This window comes from Vulpes lagopus, chromosome 2, assembly GCF_018345385.1.
Source record: "Vulpes lagopus strain Blue_001 chromosome 2, ASM1834538v1, whole genome shotgun sequence".
Classification (NCBI taxonomy): domain Eukaryota; kingdom Metazoa; phylum Chordata; class Mammalia; order Carnivora; family Canidae; genus Vulpes; species Vulpes lagopus.
In genome coordinates this window covers 164,020,750-164,045,293 of record NC_054825.1, presented here as the reverse complement: position 1 = coordinate 164,045,293, position 24,544 = coordinate 164,020,750, and the positions used below count along the sequence as shown (strand labels likewise).

Sequence of the window (24,544 nt, the reverse complement as noted above, 5' to 3'; positions counted from 1 at the left end):
ATGAAACCTTTTTTTAAAAAAATTAAAGAAGCCAAGAGAGCCAGCATCGCTGGGTGGCATATGTACACTACATATGCAAGGCTTATGTATTAGAAATTTATAAGATGACATGTGCTGACTGCCACCGATCTGTAACTAGTAGTCACTTCTTGTGGCAAAATAAACGGGGAAAATCATACAACTGCCAGGGGAAGGCAGGGGCCTCATTGCCCGCGGAAGTTGCTTCATTTCCCCCTGCCTGCAGGGAATTGTAGTTCTCTTCCAATGCCTCCGCTTTCCCTTTCGCCCAAGAGGCAGGCAATGTGGCGTCAAGAGGTAGAGATTCCGAGAAAGGAGGCGAGATTTTCCAGAACAGCCGAGCGACTTCGGCAAGGGGCGGGCCGCCGGACCGGGCCTGGAGCTAGCGCGGACCAATTAGGCTGCTCGAGGGCGGGTCCTCTGCGGGCAGGTGGGCGTGGCCTAGGGGGGAAATCACCGGAACGCACCGGAGGTCCTAGCCCGGGAGACGCCCTCTGCGGGGAAGGAAAGGTGAGGTTCTGGGGTGAGGGGGAGTCCTAGATTGGGCCCCGGGGAGGAGCGAGCGGGGGGAGGGGACCAGAGGGCTGGAAAACTGGGTCTCGGGGAGGTTGGACCGGGCACCAGTACTTCTAGATCCTGGCTAAGGAGGAGGCTGGGGGCCTGGATCTTTGGTTCTGGGGAGAAAGGGGTTGAGATCCGGGATCCCTGAGTCTGAGCGAAGAGCCTGGGTGCAGGGAGCCAGGATTCCTGGGGTCTAAGGACCGAAGACCTGGAGGTGTGGAATCATGTGTCCCGGGAAACGAGACGCTTTGAGTCTTGACTCTCAGAAGGAGGGGGGTGGGTAGGGGCGGTACCGGGGTCCGGGGGAGTAGGCGACCTGGGACAGACCTCATCCACCTCTCTGCCCCCCTCCCCCACAGGTCACGCCGCCATGCCTTGCTCTGGGCCCCGCGCAGCCCTGCTCCTCCTGCCACCGCTACTGCTGCTGCGCGCTGTGCTGGCGGTGCCCCTGGAGCGGGGGGCGCCCAAGCAGGAGAGCCCTGCGACCGAGAGCCCTGTGAGTGGCCCTGCCCTGCTCTCCAGCCAGGTGTTTGCAAGTGGTACTACAATTCCCGCCGATTCCCGTCGTCCGTGGGTGGATACTTCCCCCACGGACGCGCCTCGGAGTTGGCCTGCCAGTCTTTGCAGTCCCCGGGGCTTTGACGTGTTGAAAAACTCGGGCCCCGGGGGGAATATGTGTGTGCATAGTTCTAAGTCCTTGGCTCTGAGATGTGGGGAATCAGGTCAGATTTTAAGCGACAAATCTGCTTTATCCCCTACCTGATTCTGTTAAGCCCCTGCCCGCCTCCTCAAGAAGGAATCCAAAAAGAAAAGAACTACATTTCCCAGTAGCACCTTGGGCAGGTGGTGGTAGTTAACCAGGTGCTCTCTCCCTTCATAGAGCTCCTGGCAGTTGTTAAAATTATGAACGTAATTCCAACATGGGGTTAGCAAAGGTTCTGAAACCTTTGGTCTTAGGGAATTTGGAACTTTAAAGATCCTCAAGGCCAGTGCCCTGATCTGTGGCCTGAATCCTCCTACAGCTCCCCCATCAGTAATGGACACATTATTATATCTGGAAAGGATCATTCCTTGCTCCTGTGTGGCGGTCCAGACCTTGTGAATTAGGCCTCTGCTTGGTGAAATCTTTGCAGACACAGAAGGGCACCCCCCCCCCTTTTTTTTAAGATTTTATTAGAGAGAGAGAGAGAGAGAGAGAGAGACAGTGAGTGAGCATGGGGGGGTGGTAGATAGAGGGAGAGGGAGAAGCAGACTTCATGAGCAGGGAGCCTGAGGTGGGGCTTGATCCCAGGACTCAGAGATCATGACCTGAGCCAAAGGCAAACACTTAAGCCAGGTGCCCAAAATTGAATTTCAGATAGTGAATAATTTTTAATCCAAGGACACTCCAGCAGTATATATTTTTTAATTTTTATTTATTTATGATAGTCACAGAGAGAGAGAGAGAGAGAGAGAGAGGCAGAGACACAGGCAGAGGGAGAAGCAGGCTCCATGCACCAGGAGCCCGACGTGGGACTCGATCCTGGGACTCCAGGATCGCACCCCGGGCCAAAGGCAGGCGCCAAACCGCTGCGCCACCCAGGGATCCCTCCAGTAGTATATTAAACTATAAGTTATTTGTTGTTTATCTGAAATTTAAATTGAACTAGGCTTTCTAGCTGTCCTGACAAGGTCACCTAGCTAGTGATTGGCAGATTTGGGATTCTAGCCCATTGGCCCATTGGCTAAATAATCAAAGATGCCCATACCTTGGGCCACATGGCTGGCTGAGTCAGTAGGGCATGCGACTCTTGATCTCAGGGTTCTGAATTTGAGCCCCACATTGGGTGTAGAGATTTCTCAATAAATAAATAAACTTAAAACAATAAAAGATGTCAATACCTTAGTTTCCAGAACCTTATCAGGTGAAAGAGTATTTGCAGGTGTGATTGAAACAGGGCTCTTGAGATGCAAAAGTTATCCTGTATTATCCAGATGGGCCCAACACAATCACAAGTGTTCTCTACAGGGGAGGCAAGAAGATCAGAGGCAGAGGTGATGTACTGACGTGAGCAGAGGTCACAGTGATTCAGGGTCATGTGCCAAGGAACACAGGCAGCCTCTAGCAGCTGGAAAAGGCAAGGAAACAGATTATCTCGTAGAGCTTCCAGAATAAGCTCGGCCCTGCCCACCCATTTTGGACTTCTGGCCTCTACAACTCTAAGAGAATACGTATTATCTGTGTTGCTCTAAGCCACTTAGTCTGTGACACCATGTTACGGAAGCAATACGAAATTAGTACACCACAGTGGCATGGCTGAATGATCAGCTACTGATTATCAAACACATACTGTATGCTCCTCTACATACAAAACGATAGCGTTAGTAGATTGTTTCCTGTGTCCTTAGGATCGTACCAGGCCATTTATCTCCTGTACTTTTCACCGTGGAGCTGAGAAATAGGGAATTTATTGCCTATTTTATTCATTTTTTTTTTTTTAAATCTATTTATGATAGTCACAGAGAGAGAGAGGGGCAGAGACACAGGCTGAGGAAGAAGCAGGCTCCATGCACCGGGAGCCCGACGTGGGATTCGATCCCGGGTCTCCAGGACCGCGCCCTGGGCCAAAGGCAGGCGCCAAACCGTTGCGCCACCCAGGGATCCCTATTTTATTCATTTTTTAAAAGACTTTATTTATTTATTTGAGAGAGAGAGAGAGAGAGAGAGAATATGAACGGGGGAGGGGGAGAAGGAGAAGCAGCTCCCCACTGAGCAGGGAGCCCTACATGGGGCCGGATCCCAGGCCTCTGGGATCATGAACAGAGCTGGAGACAGATGCTTTACTGACTGAGCCACCCAGGTGCCCCTTATTGCCTATTTATTTATTTATTTATTTATTATTAATTAATTAATTATTTTTAAAAGATTTTATTTATTTATTCATGAGAGACATAGAGAGAGACACAGGCAGAGGGAGAAGCAGGCTCCAAGCAGGGAGCCCAATGTGGGACTCAATCCCGGGACTCCAGGATCACACCCTGGGCTGAAGGCAGGTGCTAAACCTCTGAGCCACCCAGGGATCCCCATTATTGCCTATTTTAAAATGGAAGAGGGAAACCCAGGAAGAAGAGTGTGCCACCCATCTACACATGGAAGGTCTGGGTCCAGGAGCCTAGGGATTTTTTCTGTCTGGTTCACTAGCTGTGTCCCCTATCACAGTACCTGGCACACCAGAGGAGCTCGGTGAAAGCCTAATGAATGATGAATGAGTGTATGCTTCGCCGCTTGCCATCAAATACTGGGGTGTCCACTTTGAGTACGCACTCTGTGCAGTGTCCGGCTGGGTGTCTCCCATGTGATTTTTCCCTCATCTCCACTAGTGGCCTGGGAAGAGATGAAGGCTGTGGCCCAGAGCATCAGGCAGTTTGCCTGGGGTTACAGGGCAGATGGGGATTCAAACTGGGGTTACCCCATGGGGCAGACCTCTCTCTTGCTCCAAGCAGGGGGTCTCTGAGTCCTTCAGCTGGCACCCAAGGGAGCAGGGCCCAGGTCCTACACACAGGGAGGAACTGGAGAGGGGTGGGGGCCGGGCCGCTATGTTCATTCCTGTCGCCTTAGGACACGGGTCTATACTACCACCGGTACCTCCAGGAAGTCATCAACGTGCTGGAGACAGATGGACATTTTCGAGAGAAGCTACAGGCTGCCAATGCCGAGGACATCAAGGTGAGGCTGGGTGCAAGCCAGGTGGGAGGGCACGAGGGGTGCTCTCTCGGAGGACAGAGTCCAGGGAAGGAGCGGTTTCCCTGAATGGGCCATGGGGCTCTGGTGCTCACAAAACGGAGGAAGAGGAAGGGCTTCTTTTCGGTGCCACGCAGCTGGGAAGGGATTTGAGGAATGCAGAATTAAGCATGTATGCAGATGGCACAGGCTCCCAGTGTCAGCTCTACCCTTATGTGCTGTGTGACCACCATGTGCTGTGCCTCAGTTTCCTCATCTGTAAGATGGGGGTAACAGCAGAACCTGCTTCACGGGGTTCAAGTTAGGATCATCCAAGGTAAGACACGTAAAGGGCTGACACACGCAAGGTAGCATTTCTTGTGCCTGCCATGTGCATGTGGTTCAAATGAGTGCTTGGTGTAGTGTGCTCTGCTCAGGAAAAATTCAAAACATAGGAGGTGCTCTTATGTCTCGCATCACCTCCAGCTCATGTGAGGCCTCCAGGGGGATAAGACTGCCCTCGTTTTACAAAGGTGGACACAGAAACCTTGGTGGCAGTGTTTGTCCTCCCGATAGGCCCAGTCTCACTGCAGGGCTGGAGATGTGGGCCCTCCCCCATGAGGAGATGGGGTTGACTGCACACCCGCACACAGACACAGATAACCCCCTTTGGGTTCAGGTGTATGTGGGAATGCCCCACCTGGAGGAGCCTCCTTGAATCTCTACACCTCTGTCCAGGAGAGGGCCTGATGGGAATGTGGCCCTGCTCCCCCCACACCTCCCAGCCCTCCTAGGAGTCTCATCTGTCCCCATCCACCTGGCCACCAGTGAAGGACTGGCAGCACCAGAGACCATAGAGGCCAGCGCCTCCTGCTGTCCAGCTGGGAAAGGTGAGGTACAGACCCCTCACTCCACTACAGCAGGCCCAAGGTCATACCACTGGGAAGTGACCTTGTAAACAGAGTGGACATTCAGGCAGGCAGGTTGTGGCATGGGACAGTGCCCAGTTACAATCCCAGCTCCTCTTCATGTGCTCCAGGAGAAGCAGCTGTATCCTCTGTGCCTTGGTTTCTTTCTCAGGAACCCCAAGCCCTAATACATTTTCTCTGATGTGAGAGGTGGTTGCATGGGTCAGCGGAAATCCCTACTTCAGGTGCTCATTCCCTCAAATCCTAAGGCCATGGTGAATGTCAGTCATCATTCTTGGTGGTGGTAATAATGGCAGCTCCAGTTTGGAGGCCCAGAGCAGGAAAAGGATGTAGGGAGACCTGATAGCTGGCATACTCACTGTTTGAGGGACCTCGGGCAAGTGGGTTCTCCTGCTGGGCCTCAGTGGATCCATCTGTAAAATGAGGTTGGGGACAGGATCAGAGGATTGGCCCAGGGAGTCTAGCCCAGGGCTTGACCCAGAGGAGATGTTTGACTGGTTGAGGTTGTTAGGACTATCACTGTGGTCACTGTGTCCTGTGGCCTCTCAGGGGCCACGGCCACTGTGGGCTGGGGAGACCCAATGTGAGTCTCAAGTGACTGAAAAAGTAGCCTGAGGAATGACATCAGAGGGCACTGGGGAGCCCCAGGGAGGGCATAGTCCAATCTGACAAGTGAAAGGACTTCTAGGGCAAGGATGCCCTTTGCCCAAGTGAGGTTTGAAGCCTGAGTGGAAATGTCCGTGGTATAGAAGTTACAGTGGGGCGCAAGGTGTGTGTGTGTGTGTGTGTGTGTGTGTGTGTGTGTGTGTGTGTGTGTGAAGGAGTGGCATGCCAGACAGGAACTGTGTCTACAAATGAAGCATTCTGGTACCTTCAGCTGTCTGCCAGTCCTGATCACTGATGCACGGAGGGGGGGAAATGGGGCTGGAGAGGTGGGCGTGTGGTCTTGAGTGCCAGGCCCAGGAATTCTGTCCTGGGGACATCAGGGAGCCATGGGGCCTATGAGCAGGAGAGGGATGAGGGCAACTCTGAGAAATACACAAAATCTTTTTTTTTTTATTTAAAGATTTTATTTATTTATTCATGAGAGTCAGAGAGAGAGAGAGAGAGAGAGAGGCAGAGACACAGGCAGAGGGAGAAGCAGACTCCATGCAGGAAGCCCAACATGGGACTGGATACTGGGTCTCTAGGATAGTGCCCCGGGCTGAAGGTGGCGCTAAACCACTGAGCCACCCAGGCTGCCCTTTTTTTTTTTTTTTTTTTTTTTTTAAAGATTGTATTTATTTATTCATGAGAGACACACAGAGAGAGACAGAGACAGGCAGAGGGAGAAGCAGGCTCCCTATGGGGAGCCAGATATAGGACTTGATCCCAGGACCCTGGGATCACGACCTGAGCCAAAGGCAGACATTCAACCACTGAGCCACCCAGAGACATAATTTAAAGTGACAGGAGGGGCAGCTCAGGGAAAGCACCTGGCGGCAGGGAGGGGGGCCAGGGAGTTGCTGGGAGGTTCTTTCCAAGGGAGATGCCATGTGCTTTGAGTTTTGAAGGACAGTAAGGATCTGCTTAGGCTTGAAAAGGTGAGAGAGAATCCTAGGCAGAGGAACCAACCAATCCTAGGCAAAGGCCGGGAGGTGGGAAAAAGCCTTGAGCATAGGGGCTGATGCCCCATGAGCATTGCTAGAATCGAGTGTGATTTTATGGATGATGGAAGATGGGGCTCAAATGCCAGGCTGAAAGGTTGGACCTTGTCTCAGAGCCTGGGGGAGGGGGTAGGGCAAGGGTCAAGCCTTCCAGGCATCAGACAGCTGGTAGAAGGTTCCAGAGAAGGTAGAAAAAGGATGAGGCTGCCCAGTGTGCCCCCTTCCAGGCTCCCAGCCTGATCAGTCCCCTCTCTCCACTTGGGCAGAGTGGAAAGCTGAGCCGGGAGCTGGACTTTGTCAGCCACCATGTCCGCACCAAGCTGGATGAGCTCAAGCGACAGGAGGTGTCTCGGCTGCGGATGCTGCTCAAGGCCAAGATGGATGCAGAGCAGGAGCCTAGTAAGCAGGGGCAAGAGGAGTGGGTGGGGTGGGTGAGGTGGGATGGCCTCCTTCCAGGGGACTCATTAACTCCCCCCATAAGATGTGCACAGAACATTGATCGAGTTTTCTTTCTAGAACAATCTACTGCTAACATAACTGGTTGGTAGGTTGTTTTTTGTTTCGGTTTCAGTTTTTTAATTTTAATTTTTTTATTTAATTTTAATTTTTTAAAAAGATTTTATTTATTTATTCATGAGAGACACACACACAGAGAGACACACACAGGCAAAGGGAGGCAGGCTCCCTGTGGGGAGCCTTATGCGGGACTCGATCCCACGACCCCAGAATCACGCCCTGAGCCAAAGGTAGATGCTCACTGACTGAGCCACCCAGGTGCCCTGAGAGGCAGGTTTGGATTCCAAGATCCCACCCTTTTTCTGACATTCCTAGTTAGGGTTGTTGGAGCATGTGTCTGGACCATACTCTTTTTTTAAAATAGCTTTATTGGAATATAATTCATATGCCATTTAACAGGTACAATTAAACAGTTTTTAGTATATGCACAGGTGTGTACAACCATGACCAAAGTTGATTTTGGAGCATTTTAATCATCCCAAAAACAAATCTTGAACTCTTCTGCCCTCTTCCCCCAATCCCCCCACCCAGCCCCTGTAATCAGTAACCTACTTCCTGTCTCTCTGGATTTGCCTATTCCTTCCTGGATATTTCATATAAATGGAATCCTACCACCTTTTGTGTCTGACTTTCACTTCACGTAATGTTTTCACGGTTCATCCGAAATGTAGCATGTGTCAGCACTTTCTTCCCTTTTAGGGCCAAGTAATATTCCATTGTATGAACAGACCATGTTGGCTTTATCCATTCATCAGTTGATGGGTATCTGGGTTGTTTGCACCCTTTAGCTACTGTGGACCGTGGTGTTATACTTACTATAGCTCTGTGGTATGTTCTGGTACCGTGTGTGACACAATGTAAGAACGTGCCCCCTCTCTTGAGATTGACCTAGTAGGCCTGTCCTTTCATCTCCTGACACCTTGTGTTATGGATGGGGACACTGAGTGTTGGTGGATGGCTTTGAGGGTTAGTAGGAGAGCTGGGCTTTGTTTTCATTTCTTTCTTTTTTTTTTTTTAAGATTATTTATTTGAGAGAGAGAGAGAGAGAGAGAGAGAGAGAGAACATGAATGGGATGGGAAGGACAGAGAGAGGAGAAGCAGACTCTCCTCTGAGCATGGAGTCCAATGTGGGGCTCGATCCCAGGACCCCAAGATCATTACCTGAGCCAAAGTCAGATGCTTAACCGACTGAGCCACCCAGGTACCCCTGTTTTCATGTCTACCTGACTCCACCCATCCATTCACCAAACATGTCATGAGTCCTGCTGTGTGCTGGGCACCAGGCAGGTGCTGGAGCTCTAAGGTGACCAAGCCAGCCTGAGTACGTACCCACACCTTCTCTGTCCTGCTGTTTTAATTACTAGCTTCAGAGTCTGATTTGATCTCTAATAAATTCGACATCCTTTGTCACTAATGAGAAAAATACTTCCTATGAATTTTCTTCCGATTGTGTCCATCACGATAAAAGCTGTGTGCTTCAGTATTTGTTCCTTCACCAACTCAAAGCATCTCCAGAGTGACCAGTTTGCACATCCATTGCTGCCCATTGGATCCTGCTTGGATCACACAGTCACCTCCTCCTTGGACTCCCTGCTGCCACCCCTGCTTTATGTCCTATTTCCCCACCCACCCCACCCCTTATACCTCATCAGCAGCCAGGGGGATCCTGTTAACACCTGTAGCAGTTTCCTTTGGCCACTGTAGCAAGTTACCATGAATATAGTGGCTTAAAACAGCACATACTGATATCTTTACACTCGGGAGGTCAGAATCTGAAATCAGTTTGACTCAGTGAAAATCAAGGTGTCAGTGGGGCTGCATTCCTCCCAGCGGCTCTAGGGGAGAGTTTGTTGCCTTGTCTTTTCCACCTGCTAGAGCTGCATTCCTTGGCAGGTGGCCCCTTCCTACATTCTCAAGGTTGGCCGAGTAGCCTTTGTATTCAGCCATCTCGTGGCCTTCTACAGTAGTTGGGTCCCCCTGTGCCTCCCTCTTTTTTTTTTTTTTTAATTAATTAATTTATTTATTTGAGAGAGAGAGAGCACGAGAGCTCTGAGGGCATGAATAGGGGGAGGGGCAGAGGAAGAAAGGAAGCAGGCTCTGTGCTGAGCTTGGACCCCAGCTCGGGGGGCTTGATCTCATGATCCTGAGATCATGACCTGAGCTGAAATCAAGAGTTGGACACTTCACTGACTGAGCCACCCAGCCACCCCCACCTCCCTCTTAGAGGGACCCTTGTGATTACATCAGTTCTCCTGGGAAAGCCGGGACAATCTCCCCATCTCAGAATCCTTAACTTAATCACATCTGCAAAGTCCCTTTTGCCACAAGAGATCTCATATTCACAGGTTCCAGGGTTTAGGGCGTGGGCATCTTGGGGGCCATTATGCAGCCCACTATAGCACCCAGTCCACATCCTGTCTCTCTTCCGCTTAGAACCCACCATGGCTCCCCAGTGTTCCCAGGCCCAAATCCACAGCCATCACTGCTGCTCTGCCCCTCCCTTCACAGGTGCCCTCTCCTGACCCTCTCATGTCAGCATTTTTAGTAATGCTGGTGTGCAGCGTGGCTCTGTCCCCTCTGGACCTTGGCCCATGTGCTTCCCTCTGCCTGGGACATTCTTTTTTAGGGCTCTTTTCATGACTGGCTGAGCTTCGATCTCAGCTCAGATGGCACCGCTTCAGAGGGTCCTACCCTTGGTGTTGCCTGAAGGAGGCTCCATTCTTTTCAGACTTGTGGTCCTTGTGTTCATCCTGTGATTGTTGTCTCTCTCTTTCCTGAGTGCTGGGGGCGAGGGGAACCGATCCCATTGCTGTCTGCTTCTGGTTGTGTCCACCTTGCTGGGACCATGTGAGGCCCAGTACAGGGAATGGGGGGCTCAGCACATGTCTGTCACATAAATAATGCATCATGAAATCTTTTTTGTTTTTTTTTAAGATTTTATTTATTCATGAGAGACACAGGCAGAGACATAGGCAAAGGGAGAAGCAGGCTCCCTGTGGGGAGCCTGATGCAGGACTCCATCCTAGGACCCTGGGATCACTCCCTGAGCCAAAAGGCAGATGCTCAACCACTGAACCACGCAGGTGTCCCTGCATCGTGAAATCTGATCCATGTCTGTGTCCTGAGTGCTTGTCCCTCCTCTGGGCTCAGCCCGGCCAGAGATGCTTCCGGGGTCACCCAGGTGCTCAAGATCCCAGCTGCCTGTGTCTCTTACCCCTCACGAGACCGGTAGCCACTGGAGGCCGGCCTGGTCGTGACTCACATCTGGAGGCCTTGGGGGATGTGTGTCTGGTCAATGCCTGACCGTTGAGTGCATGTTCTCGCCCTTCCGTCTTGGCAACCCCACCCCTTCTTTACTGCTTGGAAACTTCCAGATGCCACAGGTGCTGCGTGAGCAGGGTCCTGTTCCAAGAGGGTCTCATACAGGAAGGTTGCATGACTTTGCTAGGGCTGCTGTAACCAAGTACCGTAGACGGGGGCAGGTGGCTTTAGCAACAGAGATCTATTGCCTCACAGCCCTGGAGGCCAGAAGTCCAAGATCAAGTTATGGCAAGATTGGTGCCTTCTAACAGTGGTCTGTTCTGAGTCTCTCCCTTTGCCTCGTAGATGGCCGACTTCCACCAATTGTCTTTCCTGTGTGTCCAAATTTTCCCTTTTTTTTTTTTTAAGATTGTATTTATTTATTCATGAGACACACACACACACACACACACACACAGAGCAGAGACACAGGCAGAGGGAGAAGCAGGTTCTCTGCAGGGATTCGATCCCAGAACCCTGGAATCACCACCTGAGCCAAAGGCAGATGCTCAACCACTGAGCCAATTGGCATCCCCAAATATTCCATTTTATAAGGGTTTTGGGTCCTCTTGGATTTGGGTCGACCCTGTGATCTCATTGTAACTTGATCACTTCTGGGAAGACCCCCTCTGTCCGTGAAGTCACATTCTGGAGTCCTAGGGGTTAGGATTCCAACAAATGGGTTTCAGGGTGTGTAATTAAACTGGTAACAGGGGGGCAGCCCTGGTGGCTCAGCAGTTTAGCGCCATCTTCAGCCCAGGGTGTGATCCTGGAGACCCGGGATTGAGTCCCATGTCGGGCTCCCGACATGGAGCCTGTTTCTCCCTTTGCTTGTGTCTCTGCCTCTCTCTCTCTCTCTGATGAATAAATAGATGAAATCTTAAAAAAAAAAAAAAAAAAAAACTGGTAACAGGTCTTGAGTTTATGTGCCCTGGAGCCCAGCAACTGCTTCTAATACTGCCTCTGCCACTTCCTAGATTAGTGGTGACCAAGACACTTCTCTGGGCCTCAGTTTTCACATACATAAAATAGAGATAATCATAGAATCTCTGTCATAAGATTTTTGTGAAAAGTAAATGCATTACTGTATTGAATGTGTTTTAAGCAGAACCTGGCATATAGTGGGTGCTCAATACACATTAATCATTATTATGGTTATTGTTATTTTAAGCAGCGGAATCAGTTGTGGCATCACCTCCCAGAAGTCCTCTCTGATTGCCTCTGGCTCGTTCAGGCCATCTTCTGGGCTTTCCCAGTGCACTCTATGACTCCTTTAGAACACATCTAGCCCACAATAGGGATTTTGAAAGAAAGAACATTCCGTGAGTTTTTGTTTTGTTTTGTTTTAAATACTTCTCCCTCATCCAGATGTACAGTTGGATCACCTGAGCCTCCTGAAGCAGTTTGAACACCTGGACCCTCAGAATCAGCACACTTTTGAGGCCCGGGACCTGGAGCTGCTGATCCAGACGGTAGTGTGAGGGGGGGCCTACAAGCAGAGGATAAAAAGAGGCTTTGTGGAAGGGGAGAAGGGAATGGAGCCTGGGACATGAGCCTACTCAGCCCTGCCTGGTGTTCTCTGAGGCCGGTGGCTGCAGAGGCCCAGGTGGTGCCCAAAAGCCCTCCCCATATTCTCTCTGTGGACTTGGAGGTATAGGCAGGATGGGGCTGAGCTCCATTCAGACCTGGTATCTTTTTTCTTTTTTTTTTTTAAGATTTATTTATTTATTCATGGGAGACACACACAGAGAGAGGCAGAGACACAGGCAGAAGGAGAAGCAGGCTCCATGCATGGAGCCCGATGAGGGACTCGAGCCCGGATTCCAGGATCACGCACTGAACCGATGGCAGATGCTCAACCACTGAGCCACCAGGCGTCCGCAGACCTGGTTTCAGATCCCTTCTCAGGGATCTTGGCTTTGCCCTTCCCATATGATTTGGAAGAAGGGGGAGGCTGTCCCCTCTGTGTCCTTGTGAGAGGCAGAATAATGCCCCCCGACCAAAGATGTCACACCCTACACATCCTAATCTGTGGAACCTGTGGTACCTGACCTCACCTGGCAAAAGAGATTTTGCAGATATGATTAAGCTGAGAGTCTTGAGCTTGTGGGTTACCCAGGTGGGCCCTACATGTCATCTCAGAGGGAGATTTGACCACAGTAGGAGGTGGCATTGTGACCACCGAGGCAAGATGCTCCACTGCTGGCTTTGCAGGTGGAGGAAGAAGCTGCAAGGATGGAAGGCAGCTCTAGAAACTAGAAGAGGCAAAGAAAGGGATTGTCCCCTAGTCTCCAGAGGGAGCACAGTTTGGCCACCATTGCAATGTGAGCGAGGTGAAACTAATTTCACATCTCTAGCCTCTGTACTATAAGATAATAAATGCATATTATTTTGTTTTATTTTTCTTTCTTTTTTCCTTTTTTACTAGGCTCCACACCCAGTGTGGGGCTTGAACTCACAACCTTGAGATCAAGAGTTGCATGCCTGCCAGACTAAGCCAGCCAGGTGCCCCCGAGTGTGTACTTTAAGCCACCAAATGTATAATTTGTTATCGAGGCTGTAGGAACTAATAGAGTCCTTACCTGAGATATGGGATCTCCAGCCCAGCCTAAAGGGGAAGGACAAGGGCGCTGGGGGTGGGGAGTTGAAGGGGATGCCCAGACCTGCCTCTGCTTCTCCCCTGCTCACTTTCGTTCCAGGGGTCCCCTGCACCTCCAGAACAAAGCCAGAGCCAGCCACCACTAGGACTGAGCTCTGCTTTTCTGGCCTACTGGAGCTCTATCTAGTGGCCAAAAAGATAATAGCAGCCATTCGAGGCTCTTCCTGGCATTGGGCTCAGTCTGCGAGCCTCAGATCGGGTTTTTGTTTGTTTGTTTCTTTGTTTTTACTACTTGTTTCCAGAACATTACAGAACATTCTACTTTTTTCCAGCCCCACTGTCATTCTCCTAGTTTCAACTCCCATCATCTCTCATAGCCGCTTCCTCACTGGGTTCCCTGCTTCTGCCTTCCAAGCTTATCAGCAGGACTTCTCAACTCCTCATTCTTGATGTTTGGGGCCAGATAATTCTTTGTTGTGGGGGTATCTGTGCATTGTATGATGTTTAGCCACATCCCTGCTCTCTAACCAATTGATACCTGTAGAGCCAGCCTAGCTGTGACTACCAAAAATGTCCTCAGACATTGACAATGGTCTCCTGTGGACCAGTCACCTCAGGTTGAGAACCTGTTCCTAATACAACAGCTACGTTAGTTTCCTGTGCTTTCCTGTAACAAATTACCACGAATTTAGTGGCTTAAAACAACTTGAAATTATTGTACAGTGTAGATCAGAAGCCAAGAAGGATCTTCCTGGGTGTGTTAATTTGCTATGGCTGCTGTTACAAGTTACCATTGGCTCAGTGGCTTAGCACAGCAGAAATGTGGGATGTCTGGCTATAAAATTTGTGACCTGATCTCAGGGTTGTGAGTTTGAGCCCCATGTTGGGTTATAGAGATTACTTTTTAAGAAATTAAATAAATTAAATAAATAAATAAATAAATAAATAAGACAGAAACGTATTCTCTCACAGTTTTGGAGGCCTGAAGTCCAAAATCAGTATCACGGAGCCAAAACCAAGTTTTTGGCAGAGCTGTACTCTCTTTAGAAGCTATAGGGAAGGGGACGGTCAGGTGGCTCAGGGCATAATCCTAGGGTCCTGGGATCAAGTCTCGCATTGGGCTCCCCACAGGGAGCCTGCTTCTCCCTCTGCCTATGTCTCTGCATCTCTCTCTGTGTCTCTCATGAATAAATAAATAAAATCTTAAAAAAAAGAAGAAGAAGAAGAAGAAGCTATAGGAAAGAACCCACTTCTTACTTCTTCCAGCTTCTAGAGGCTGCCAGCATTCTGCATTGTGTAGGCCCATTGCTCCAGCCTCTGCCTCCATGGTGTTCTTGCTGTGTCTTTCTGTATCTTCTCTATAGCCTCCTTACAAAGGCACCACTCACTTGGGTGTTGGGCCTACTCTAATCTGGTAGGACCTCATGGTATCTAGGTAAATCTACAAAGATCCTATTTCCAAATAAGTTCACATTCAGGCATTCTGAGTGGACATGAATTGAGGGTGGGGGGGATACTATTCAACTGAGTGCCGTATTGCTATCTCCAGCTTACAGAGGAAGAAACTGAGGCACAGAGAGGCTGAGTAACTTGCCCAAGATCACACAGCCTGGTGGGATTTGTTCACACAGCAGAGTCTGGATTTGAACCCTGGGCAGAGTAATTAGAGACCTAGCATTCTTTATCACCTAGCTGGACTGCTTTCCCTATTAAGTGCATCTCTTAAGTGTGTTTCTTACTGTTTATTTCTCCAAGATATTTATTTTATTTTATGTGTTTTAGGTAATCTCTATACTCAGTGTGAGGCTCGAACTCACAACCCCAAGATCAAGAGTCGCATGCTCCACCAACTGAGCCAGCCAGGTGCCCCTATTCCCCCAAGATCCTGAGATTGCAGAGGACTTGAAAGAGATGGGTTGATGTTGTTACCATGTAGGGGTGCTTGGCTGGCTCAGTCACAAGACCATGGGGCCCTTGATATCAGAGGGTTGGGAGTTCGAGCCCCATGTTGGGTATAGAGATTACTTAAATAAATAAACTTAAAAAGAAAAGTTGTTATTGTGTAACCATTCTAATCTCTTTTGAACAAATAGAGAGAGGCAGCTGTGTTATGGGGCAAGAGTAGGTCATAGAGATCAAGAAGTGAGCTCAGGACATGGAACCCAGGACTGGGTGGAGGTTGGGGCAGCCCCTGACCAGGTTCAAGGCTGAGGGCCGGAATTTGGAGGTTGAAATTAGGGCCTGGGCATGGCAGTGGGATGAGAATGGCGGTCTATCTTTTCCCAGGCCACCCGGGACCTGGCGCAGTATGATGCGGCCCATCACGAAGAGTTCAAACGCTACGAGATGCTCAAGGAACACGAGAGACGCCGTTATCTGGAGTCACTGGGTGAGGAGCAGCGCAAGGAGGCAGAGAGGAAGCTAGAAGAACAACAGCGCCGGCACCGAGAGCACCCCAAAGTCAATGTACCTGTAAGAACCCCTATATGTGCCTACCCCCCATGAAGTCCAACTCTCCAAGCACTGCAAGAGGAGAAAGTAGTTAAACAATTACAATTCCCAGCAGACCCTGAGGTCAAAAGTCCCTTTAAACATGCCCAGCCACCCCTGGGGCTGCTGGGACTTGCAGGGTTTTTTTAATTTTTAATTATTTATTTATTTTAGTTTTCTTGCTTGAGGGAAATGACATTTGAGGGATGGGGGGGGACTTAGACTTCTTGCTCATGAGCCCCTGGCTCTCGCCTCCACAGGGCAGCCAAGCCCAGTTGAAGGAGGTGTGGGAGGAGCTGGATGGATTGGACCCCAACAGGTTTAACCCTAAGACCTTCTTCATACTGCATGGTAAGGTGGGGAGGAGCCCCAAGACCTGGGCTAAACCCTGAGGTTCTGTCCTTTCCAGGACCTGAATACTAAAAAGAGATCTCCCCATCTCAGTGGTGCTTAAGCAGGCCAAAGAGGTCTGATCCCATCCCTCCTGTTGGTCTAGAAGGCTGCACCCCTCCCCATTGCTAGGATCTTCTATAGAAGAGCTAGGCCTTTATTCTGGAATACACCAGACTTCTCAGTTCTCAGGGCTGATATCCGCAGACTGAGCCATCCAGGCTTGGCCAGGCTGGGCCCCTCTCCCACAGTAGCCCAGAATCCCTGGTCCCTGCCAGAAGCCCTATTGCCAAAAGTGAGCTGCTCCCTAATAAGCCAGCCTGCAGGGACTTAGAAGCACCTTTTCTGGTGGTTCAGAGACACATCTCCCTTCATTCTCCTCCTCTCTAGCAACCTAACCCAGGGTTGCCAGCCACCCCCCACCCTCAGCTATGCCTAGGACACTGACCCAGAAGCTGCAAGCACGACAGAGCTAACCAGGCCCTGCTTCATTCATTCAGCGAACATTTACTAAGTTCCCTCTAAAGACCAAGCTTCACAGAAACCCTGTGGATCTACTGTGAACAAAACAAAGATCCCCCCTCTCACATAGCCAGTGATCATGCAAACAGAGAACTCTGTATTTCAGTGAGTCTAAAAAACTGGATAGTGTAAGCTATTCTAGAATTTTTCCATAAGGTGCCCATTAAACTAACACACCACCGATGACAAGATGCCCCCTGGTCTTAGGGATATTAAAATGGGGGCGGGGGGTTGTATTTCACAGTCAATGAAGTGGGTTCGATAATAGCATCTTGGGCGTGATAAGTAATAAGTACCAGGGAAAGGGGATAGAGGGGCTTAAGGGCCTAGAATGTATCATACACACCAGCCCCATGTGGCTACTGAGCTCTTGAAATATAACGAGGAATTGAATTCTTTTTTTAGTTTTGAGACCTGAATTTTTTTTTAAATATGTAATTATGGTAAAATACACTTAACATAAAATGTCTCATCTTCAGCCATATTTAAGTGTATAAGTCAGTAATGTTAAGGACACTCATTGTTGGGCAACCCATCTCCAGAATTCTTTTCATCCTTTTTTTTTTTAATATAAAGATTTTATTTATATATTAGAGAGAGAAAGAGCATGAGGAAGGGGAGGGGCAGAGGGAGAAGGAGAGGCAGACCCCCGCTGAGCAGAGAGCCTGACATGGGGCTGGATCCCGAGACCCCGAGATCATGACCTGAACCAAAGGCAGACTCTTAACTGACTGAGCCGCTCAGGTGACCCTTTTTTATCCTCTCAAAATGAAAACTCTGTTAATCACCAACTCCCTGTTACTCCTCCCCTACCAGCCCCCAGCCACCTCTCTTCTTGGTGCCGTCTCTGTGAATTGGATTATTCTAGCTACTTCATATAAATGGAATCATACAGCGTTTGTCTTGCTTGGGACCAGCTTATTTCATTTAGCATCATGTCAAGGACCCCAAGTTTTTATTGTATTTGGCTGTTATTAATTTAAATTTCATGTGACCCCTGTGGCTAGTGGCTCTACCGGACAGTGCAGTTGTATTTTTTTTTTTTTAAGGTTCTATCTATTTATTCATGAGAGGCACTGAGAGAGAGAGGCAGAGACACAGGCAGAGGGAGAAGCAGGCTCCACGCAGGAAGCCTGAGGCGGAACTTGATCCCATGACCCCAGGATCACAATCTCAGCCAAAGGCAGATGCTCAAGCACTGAGCCACCCAGACGTCCCTGGACAGTACAGTTCTAGAGAGATGACGTTTAAACCTAGACTTTAATGAGGTGAGAGTCTGAGCCTTGCAGATATTTGAGAGTAGCACGTTCTAGGCAGAAGGAACAACAAATACCCACAGGGGAAGAGTGAACCTGGGTTTTCAAGGTAACAGCAGCCAGATTGCTCAGAGCCTTCCAGCTGGGTTAAGGAATTTGGATTTTATTCTCTCTGGGATGTGATACCACCTGCCTTAAGGGCCGACATAACCCAGCTGTCTGCTGTGTGGAGGATAGGCTGTATGTGTGAGGGCCAAAGCCAGGAGAAGCCCAGAGAAGCTAGTGACTGCAGCATGGGAAGGAGGGAGAAGTGGTTGGATTCTGGATTTATCTTGAAGGTCAAGGTGATAGGACTCATGGATGGACTGGATGAGAATTATAAGCGAACAGAAGCGTCAAGTGTGACTCCAAGGTATTTCACTTGAGCAACCGGAAGGATGAAGAGGGAAGAGCAAGCCTATGGGAAGATTGGGAACTAGGTCCATTTGTGTTATATTGGAGGTGTCTGTTGGACACTTACATGGAGAGGAGAGTTGGCAATTAGATATCAGTGTTGATGGCACTGGAAGCTGAGGGCCTGGAGGAACCCATACAAAGAAGTGCTGGCCAATCACACTCTTTTTGTAATGATGAAAATGTTCTGTGCCACCAATATGGCAGCCACTGGCTACATGTGGCCACTGAATGCTTGACCTGTAACAAGTGGGACTGATAAACTGAAATTTTTATCTTGATCGTTTTAAATTTTTTTTTATTTTTTTAAGATTTTATTTATTCATGAAAGACACACACACACACACACACACACACACACACACACACACACACGGGGGGGCGGGGCAGAGATACAGGCAGAGGGAGAAACAGGCTCCATGCATCCGGGTCTCCAGGATCACACCCTGGGCTGAAGGCGGTGCTAAACTGCTGAGCCACCCGGGCTGCCCAATCGATTTAAATTTAAATGGCCTATCAGGGCACCTGGGTGGCTCAGTGATTGAGGTCTGCCTTTGGCTCTCAGGTTATGATCCTGGGGTCCTACGATGGAGTCCCACATCAGGCTCCCTGCAGGAAGCCTGCTTCCCCCATTACCGGTATCTCTGCCTCTCTTTGTGTGTCTTATGAATAAACAAATAAAAATCTTTAAAAATAAATAAAATAAATAGCCTGTGTGTCTAGTGGCTATCATGTTGGATTCAAAGATTAGGTGGACAAGAGGTCCCAGGCCTGAGCCTTGAGGTACAGCAATATGTAACATTCAGGAGGAAGACAGAGCCAACAAAGGAGAATGAGGAGCACCTGAGAGGAGAGAATGATGTTCTGGAAGCCAAAGGCAAAAAGTCCAATAAAATGCAAGTTAAAAATTAACCATTGGCAGAGCGCCTAGCTGGCTCAGTCAGTGGAGCATGTGACTCTTGATTGCAGGGTTGTAAGTTTGAGGCCCACTCTCGGTGTGGAGATTGCTTAAAAATAAAATCTTTAAAAAAAAAAATTAACCATTGGATTTGCAAGGTCAAGGTTACTGGCCATCTCTGAAGGACCAGTGTGGAAGCTGACCTGAGGCAGCAGGGGAAGGAGGACAGTTAGCATAGCTCACTTGGCTGAGAAGCCTGGAGTGCTGGAGCTGTACAAGCTGGGTGGCAGGAAGAGGTTCCTCTGGCTTGTTTCTCTAGGAAGCAGAGGCCTCTGACACCCCTGCATCCAGGGCAGAGGGGTTGATCCTGCACCCAGATTGTCAGGTGTTAGATATCAAGTTGTCCTGCATGACAACCACCCCTAAGAACAGTCCTGGTGAAGTCCACCTTCATTTATTCCATTCTTGGGACCCTGGTTGGTAGGGACCTGGGCTGTCCTAGCAATGGGCCAATGGGGCACTGAACTCTGAAGGATGTCATTCTATTGTTGGAGACCTAAAGATACCTGTGCTGTAATAACAGAGCCCACATCAGCACCCAGTTCCTTCTCTGCTAGGTCCCTCAGAGACCTGACCCATCCTACACTCAGTCCCCCAAGATACGTTGTTGTCTTCCCCTCAGATATCAACAGTGATGGTGTCCTGGATGAACAGGAGCTAGAGGCCCTCTTCACCAAGGAGGTGAGCATTTTGGAAGCCATGGGTGCAGAGGCTGCCCACATCAGCTGTGTGTCCCCTCACAGGAGTTCCCTGGGTATGACCTCAGGGGAAACTACAACTCCCAGCAGCCTCTGGGGCAAACACAGGCTACCAGGAGAGGCCAGGTGCCCCCAAGGACTTCTGGGAGTTGCCTGGTTGTGTGGATGAGTAGCCTAGGTGAGAGGTTGCTCTGGACCCCTCAATATGTCCTGCCTCTCGCTTGACCCTGGTGCAGCTGGAGAAGGTGTATGACCCAAAGAATGAAGAAGATGACATGCGGGAGATGGAGGAGGAGCGGCTTCGTATGAGGGAGCACGTGATGAAGAATGTGAGATGGGACTAGAGGGACTGGGGGTCATGGGGAGGGTGGGGGCAGGGGCGAAGTGAGGATCAACTCTGTCACTTACCCTGGCTCCCCAGGTGGACACCAACCAGGACCGTCTTGTAACCCTGGAGGAGTTCCTCGCATCCACCCAGAGGAAGGAGTTTGGGGATACCGGGGAGGGCTGGGAGGTGAGGCGATGGAGGATTCTCTGAGTCCTGAAACCTCTCTCCCCTGGCTCTTACCCTTCTTTCTGGGTTTCTGGCCTCTTCTCTGAACTCTCTGGGTCTCTGCCTCCTTTTATCTCTGGGTTCTGTCTCTGTCCCCCTCTATATCTCTGTTCTCCCCTTTCTCTGGGTCTTTATCACCCTCCTCAGCTTCCCCTCAGATCCCTTCCATTGGCACATGTATCCTGGGCCTCCCAGCCTCCCCCAAACCTCTGTTATCTGAAACCCCCTCCAACCCAATGGGGGTGGGCCAAGGCTGACCTGACCCTGCTGATGGCCCCTTCCCCCACCTCCTTGCAGACAGTGGAGATGCACCCTGCCTACACGGAGGAGGAACTAAGGCGTTTTGAGGAGGAGCTGGCTGCCCGGGAGGCAGAGCTGAATGCCAAGGCGCAGCGCCTCAGCCAGGAGACGGAGGCCCTAGGGCGCTCTCAGGGCCGCCTGGAGGCCCAGAAGAGAGAGTTGCAGCAGGTGACTGGCCAGGGAGGCTGGGCCCATCCTCTGAGCGCTGATGGCCTTTGTCCTTGTGTGTCCAGAGGCTGGGAAGGCCTGCAGCCACTTTGTTCATCACTAGTAGATGTTCAGGCAGTGGCTGCCATCTTGAGTAAGGGCAGATGTCTCCATCCCTGACAGCTCTGCGTGCCATGTTGGATAAGGGTAGTGCAGCTCTAAGCAGGAGAGTGGTGGTGGAGGTGGGTGGGAGGCCAAGCAGGGAGGAGGAGGTTAGACTCAGCAAGGGTTCAGTGAAGTCTTCTCTGTCCCAAAGTCTGACCCAAGCCATGAAGCCAACTCTTGGTGAGAGAGTGGGAAAAAAAAAAAAAAGCTGGGTTCAGGACCACTTAGCAAGTTGCCATGGAGACCTGGCCTCATCCCCTCTTGCCTGTGCAATCTCCCCTGCCTATTGCAGGCCGTTCTGCAAATGGAACAAAGAAAACAGCAGCAACAAAACCAGAACAGCCCAGCCCCTGGCCCAGAGGGACAGCTCCAGTTCCACCCAGACACAGGTGCTGGGGGTGGGGGGAGCCTGAGCACCCCGGGGGGGAAGGAGCTGGTGGCCTATTCTTGGGTCTGAGGGAGGAAGGAGCTGGAGTGCCTAGTGCTACCATTGCCTCCCTCTACTTCCAGATGATGCCCCTGTTCCAGCCCCAGCTGGTGACCAGAAGGATGCAGACACTTCAGAAAAGAAGGCTCCTGACCAGCCCCCTGAGCTGCCCCAGTTGGATACCCAACACCTGTGATCCTCCTGGGATGCCCCCACCCCCCCCACACTCTGGGTTCCTACCGAGGCAGCTGATGATGAGAGGGGGATGAGGATCAACGTGAACCTCCCCAGGGGACCGGCAATTCATGTGGCCACCTGGGGGAGGGGAGGGCCAGGTGGCACTTGACTCATTGCTGCCCGAGCCCCGCACCTGACACCTCAGCTTCCACAGCCTCCCAGTCTGGTCCCTTCCTTCCGATCCCCTCCAGGGGACTACCTTCTCAAGTCTAGTTGGGCTCTCACCGGGTCATCTGAACTTAGGGAAGTCCTCTCCCTCCTGAGAAGAGTCTGCCTCCTACCTGCCTTCCTACCTGGTTTGGCCTCAGCTGCCCAGGTGGTGGCCACTCTGGCATCCCGCATCCCCACAGCTGCTGGAATCCTGCCTGCTGCCCAGTGTCAGTGGGCTTATGAGGCCCGAGTGGTCCCTCGAGAGCTTTCCTTGCCTTTTGCGGGACCACCGATACCTCAAGGACGATGTCTTCCCCGTGGCAGGGTGTGAGGGGCTGCAGAATCGTCAGCATAGCCGCTTAGCGCTGATACTTGGAACCCAGACTCTCCGTGACCCCTGGCTTCCAGCTGCCTCAGCCTCTGCCCCGATGCCTGGCTCCTTGCCACTTCCCCATACATCCCCAGAAGGGTCTTGGAGCCAACCCTCCCCCAGGATCAGGTTGCAGCCTCTCAGCCTCAGAAGGGGGGGGAGCACCCCCCATTTCTGGCCTTTTCTCACATGGCTCCAAGTTCTGCTCTGTACTCCAGTTCCACCCAAATACACTTTCTGGAACAATCCGTGCCTGTGTGTCTTTGTATATGCTGTTTGCTCTGAAACTTCATGTCTCATTGCCCTGTTAAAGTCCTCCTCATTCTGTAAAATTCAATTCAAGCATAATATCTAAGAGGCTGCATCCTAGCATCTTCTCTCCTGAGGAGTCCACTGTGTGCACACACACACACACACACACACACACACACACACACACACACTCCCTTCAGCAGGATCCCAGCCACAAGGATAGAAAGGCTTAGTAAAGAAAAAGAAGTATCTCCCAACACAAGACATCCCAACATAAGGTGACTCCTGGGAACCACTTTCTCCCATGGCCTAGTCCTGCTGTGGTAGATGGGAGGCTACAATTGCCTTATGGCCTCAGAGTGGCTGCAGCTGCTCCAAGTGTCACGCCCTTGCACCAACAACTGAGGAAGGAAATTGGCAGAGGTGACAAGAGCTGCCTCCTACCCCTCCCTGCCACAGCCTGTTTACCAACACACCACCGAGCATGGGGCAGATGTAGTTTGGAACCCACAGAGAGGAAGAAATGTCAAAGGGGCCCAGATAAGATGATCTGAGGAGACAGAAAGCCAAGGGGCAAAGGGCAGGTGGATCTGTGGGGAGGGATTGGGGTGTGGCCGCTGTAGAGCCAGCTGGTAGACATCCTGGAGGAGGCACCCTGCTGGAGGCTCGCACTTGACCTGGGCCCCACACCTTTCAGGGTAGACAATGTCCCAGGGCCGAGTAGTGGTGGCCTGTGGCTCAGGGCACCGCATCTACTTTCAGAGGCTCCCTGGGGGCTCGGGCAGCGCAGACAATGGCAGGCCAGTAAGGCACCAAGGGAAGGTCACAGCCAAGTATGGCCACAAGAAGCTACCCTCCTGGGCCTGGAAGAGTGGATCCTGGAGCAGCTCCCTTGCAAAAAGGACACCCCGGAGTTGGTGATTGACATGGAGCTGGGTCAAGGAGTTGTTGGTTGACTGTTACAAACCCACTGAGGCCTTTGTCTGCTGGATAAGATCCGGGGCATGAAGAGACTGAACACACCCCAGAAGAAGTAAGGGTCCCCCACCCCAGGTAAGAGACAGCTCCCAGAGGACAATCACTGCCCCCTAACCTCATACCAACAGCAATGGGGGGGATGGGAGGTGTCTGAGGCCTGGCCTGGTGGCCTGAGCAGGGCTTCCAGTGCCCCTGGCCCAAGGGCCTCTTCTCTGCCCCCTTAGTTTTCCATTTGGGGAGTTTTTTTGTTTTAATTGCTATTAAACTGATGGGACTTAAAAATTATCTGAGAGGCTCATTAACAACACACATTTCGGGCAGCCCCCGTGGCGCAGCGGTTTAGCACCACCTGCAGCTCAGGGCCTGATCCTGGAGACTGGGATCGAGTCCCACGTCAGGCTCCTGCATGGAGCCTGCTTCTCCCTCCTTCTGTGTCTCTGCCTCTCTCTCTCTCTCTCTCTCTATGTCTATCATAAATAAATAAATAAATCTTTAAAACACACACACACACACACACACACACACACACATTTCCAGACCCTGGAATGTCCTAGGGAGAGTTTTGCCCTGCCACCCAACTTGAACCTCAACAGTGACCACAAACATCGGCCACAGCCACTCAGCTTCTGGAGGACTGTGAGCTGAGCCTCAGTGAGCCAATCTGGAAAATGGACATTAAATGGTAGAGATCTTTGAAGGATCCGATAATAATACACATGAATAGCATGGCTCCTGGCTTGAAATTCGGGATCAGCAAGCACTGGTTTGTTATTATTTGGACACATTTACACAATTAGAATCCCCAAGCACCTGTCCCTGACTCCCATCTCTTTTTTTTTTTTTTTTTTTTTTAAGATTTTACTTATTTATTCATGAGAGACAGAGAGAGGCAGAGATATAGATAGAGGGAGAAGCAGGCTCCCTTTGGG

General features: G+C 50.6%; 1 protein-coding gene across 2 annotated transcripts; it reads left to right on the top strand.

The window, feature by feature from the left end:
* The first annotated feature begins 386 nt into the window (after nt 1-386).
* Nucleotides 387-22,631, top strand: NUCB1 (nucleobindin 1). Of its 2 annotated transcripts, none has more exons than XM_041745288.1 (13): nt 387-528; nt 939-1,075; nt 4,178-4,285; nt 7,121-7,253; nt 12,039-12,142; nt 15,556-15,741; nt 16,020-16,110; nt 19,961-20,019; nt 20,273-20,365; nt 20,458-20,550; nt 20,887-21,057; nt 21,494-21,590; nt 21,712-22,631. In XM_041745288.1, exons 2-13 carry the CDS (start codon nt 950-952, stop codon nt 21,822-21,824), a joined length of 1,374 nt encoding a protein of 457 aa, XP_041601222.1. In that variant the 5' UTR covers nt 387-528; nt 939-949; the 3' UTR covers nt 21,825-22,631. The 2 variants fall into 2 exon arrangements, with proteins under 2 accessions (XP_041601222.1, XP_041601223.1); XM_041745289.1 differs by lacking the exon at nt 387-528 and adding an exon at nt 641-793.
* The last annotated feature ends 1,913 nt before the right edge of the window (nt 22,632-24,544 follow it).

What these genes read in the sequence shown, in the direction of transcription:
- NUCB1 (XM_041745288.1), top strand. Translation starts at nt 950, where the DNA reads ATGCCTTGCTCTGGGCCCCGCGCAGCCCTGCTCCTCCTGCCACCGCTA. An exon ending in CCAATGCCGAGGACATCAAG is followed by an intron (nt 4,286 to 7,120) that starts GTGAGGCTGGGT and finishes CCACTTGGGCAG; the next exon opens with AGTGGAAAGCTGAGCCGGGA. An exon ending in GGATGCAGAGCAGGAGCCTA is followed by an intron (nt 7,254 to 12,038) that starts GTAAGCAGGGGC and finishes TCCCTCATCCAG; the next exon opens with ATGTACAGTTGGATCACCTG.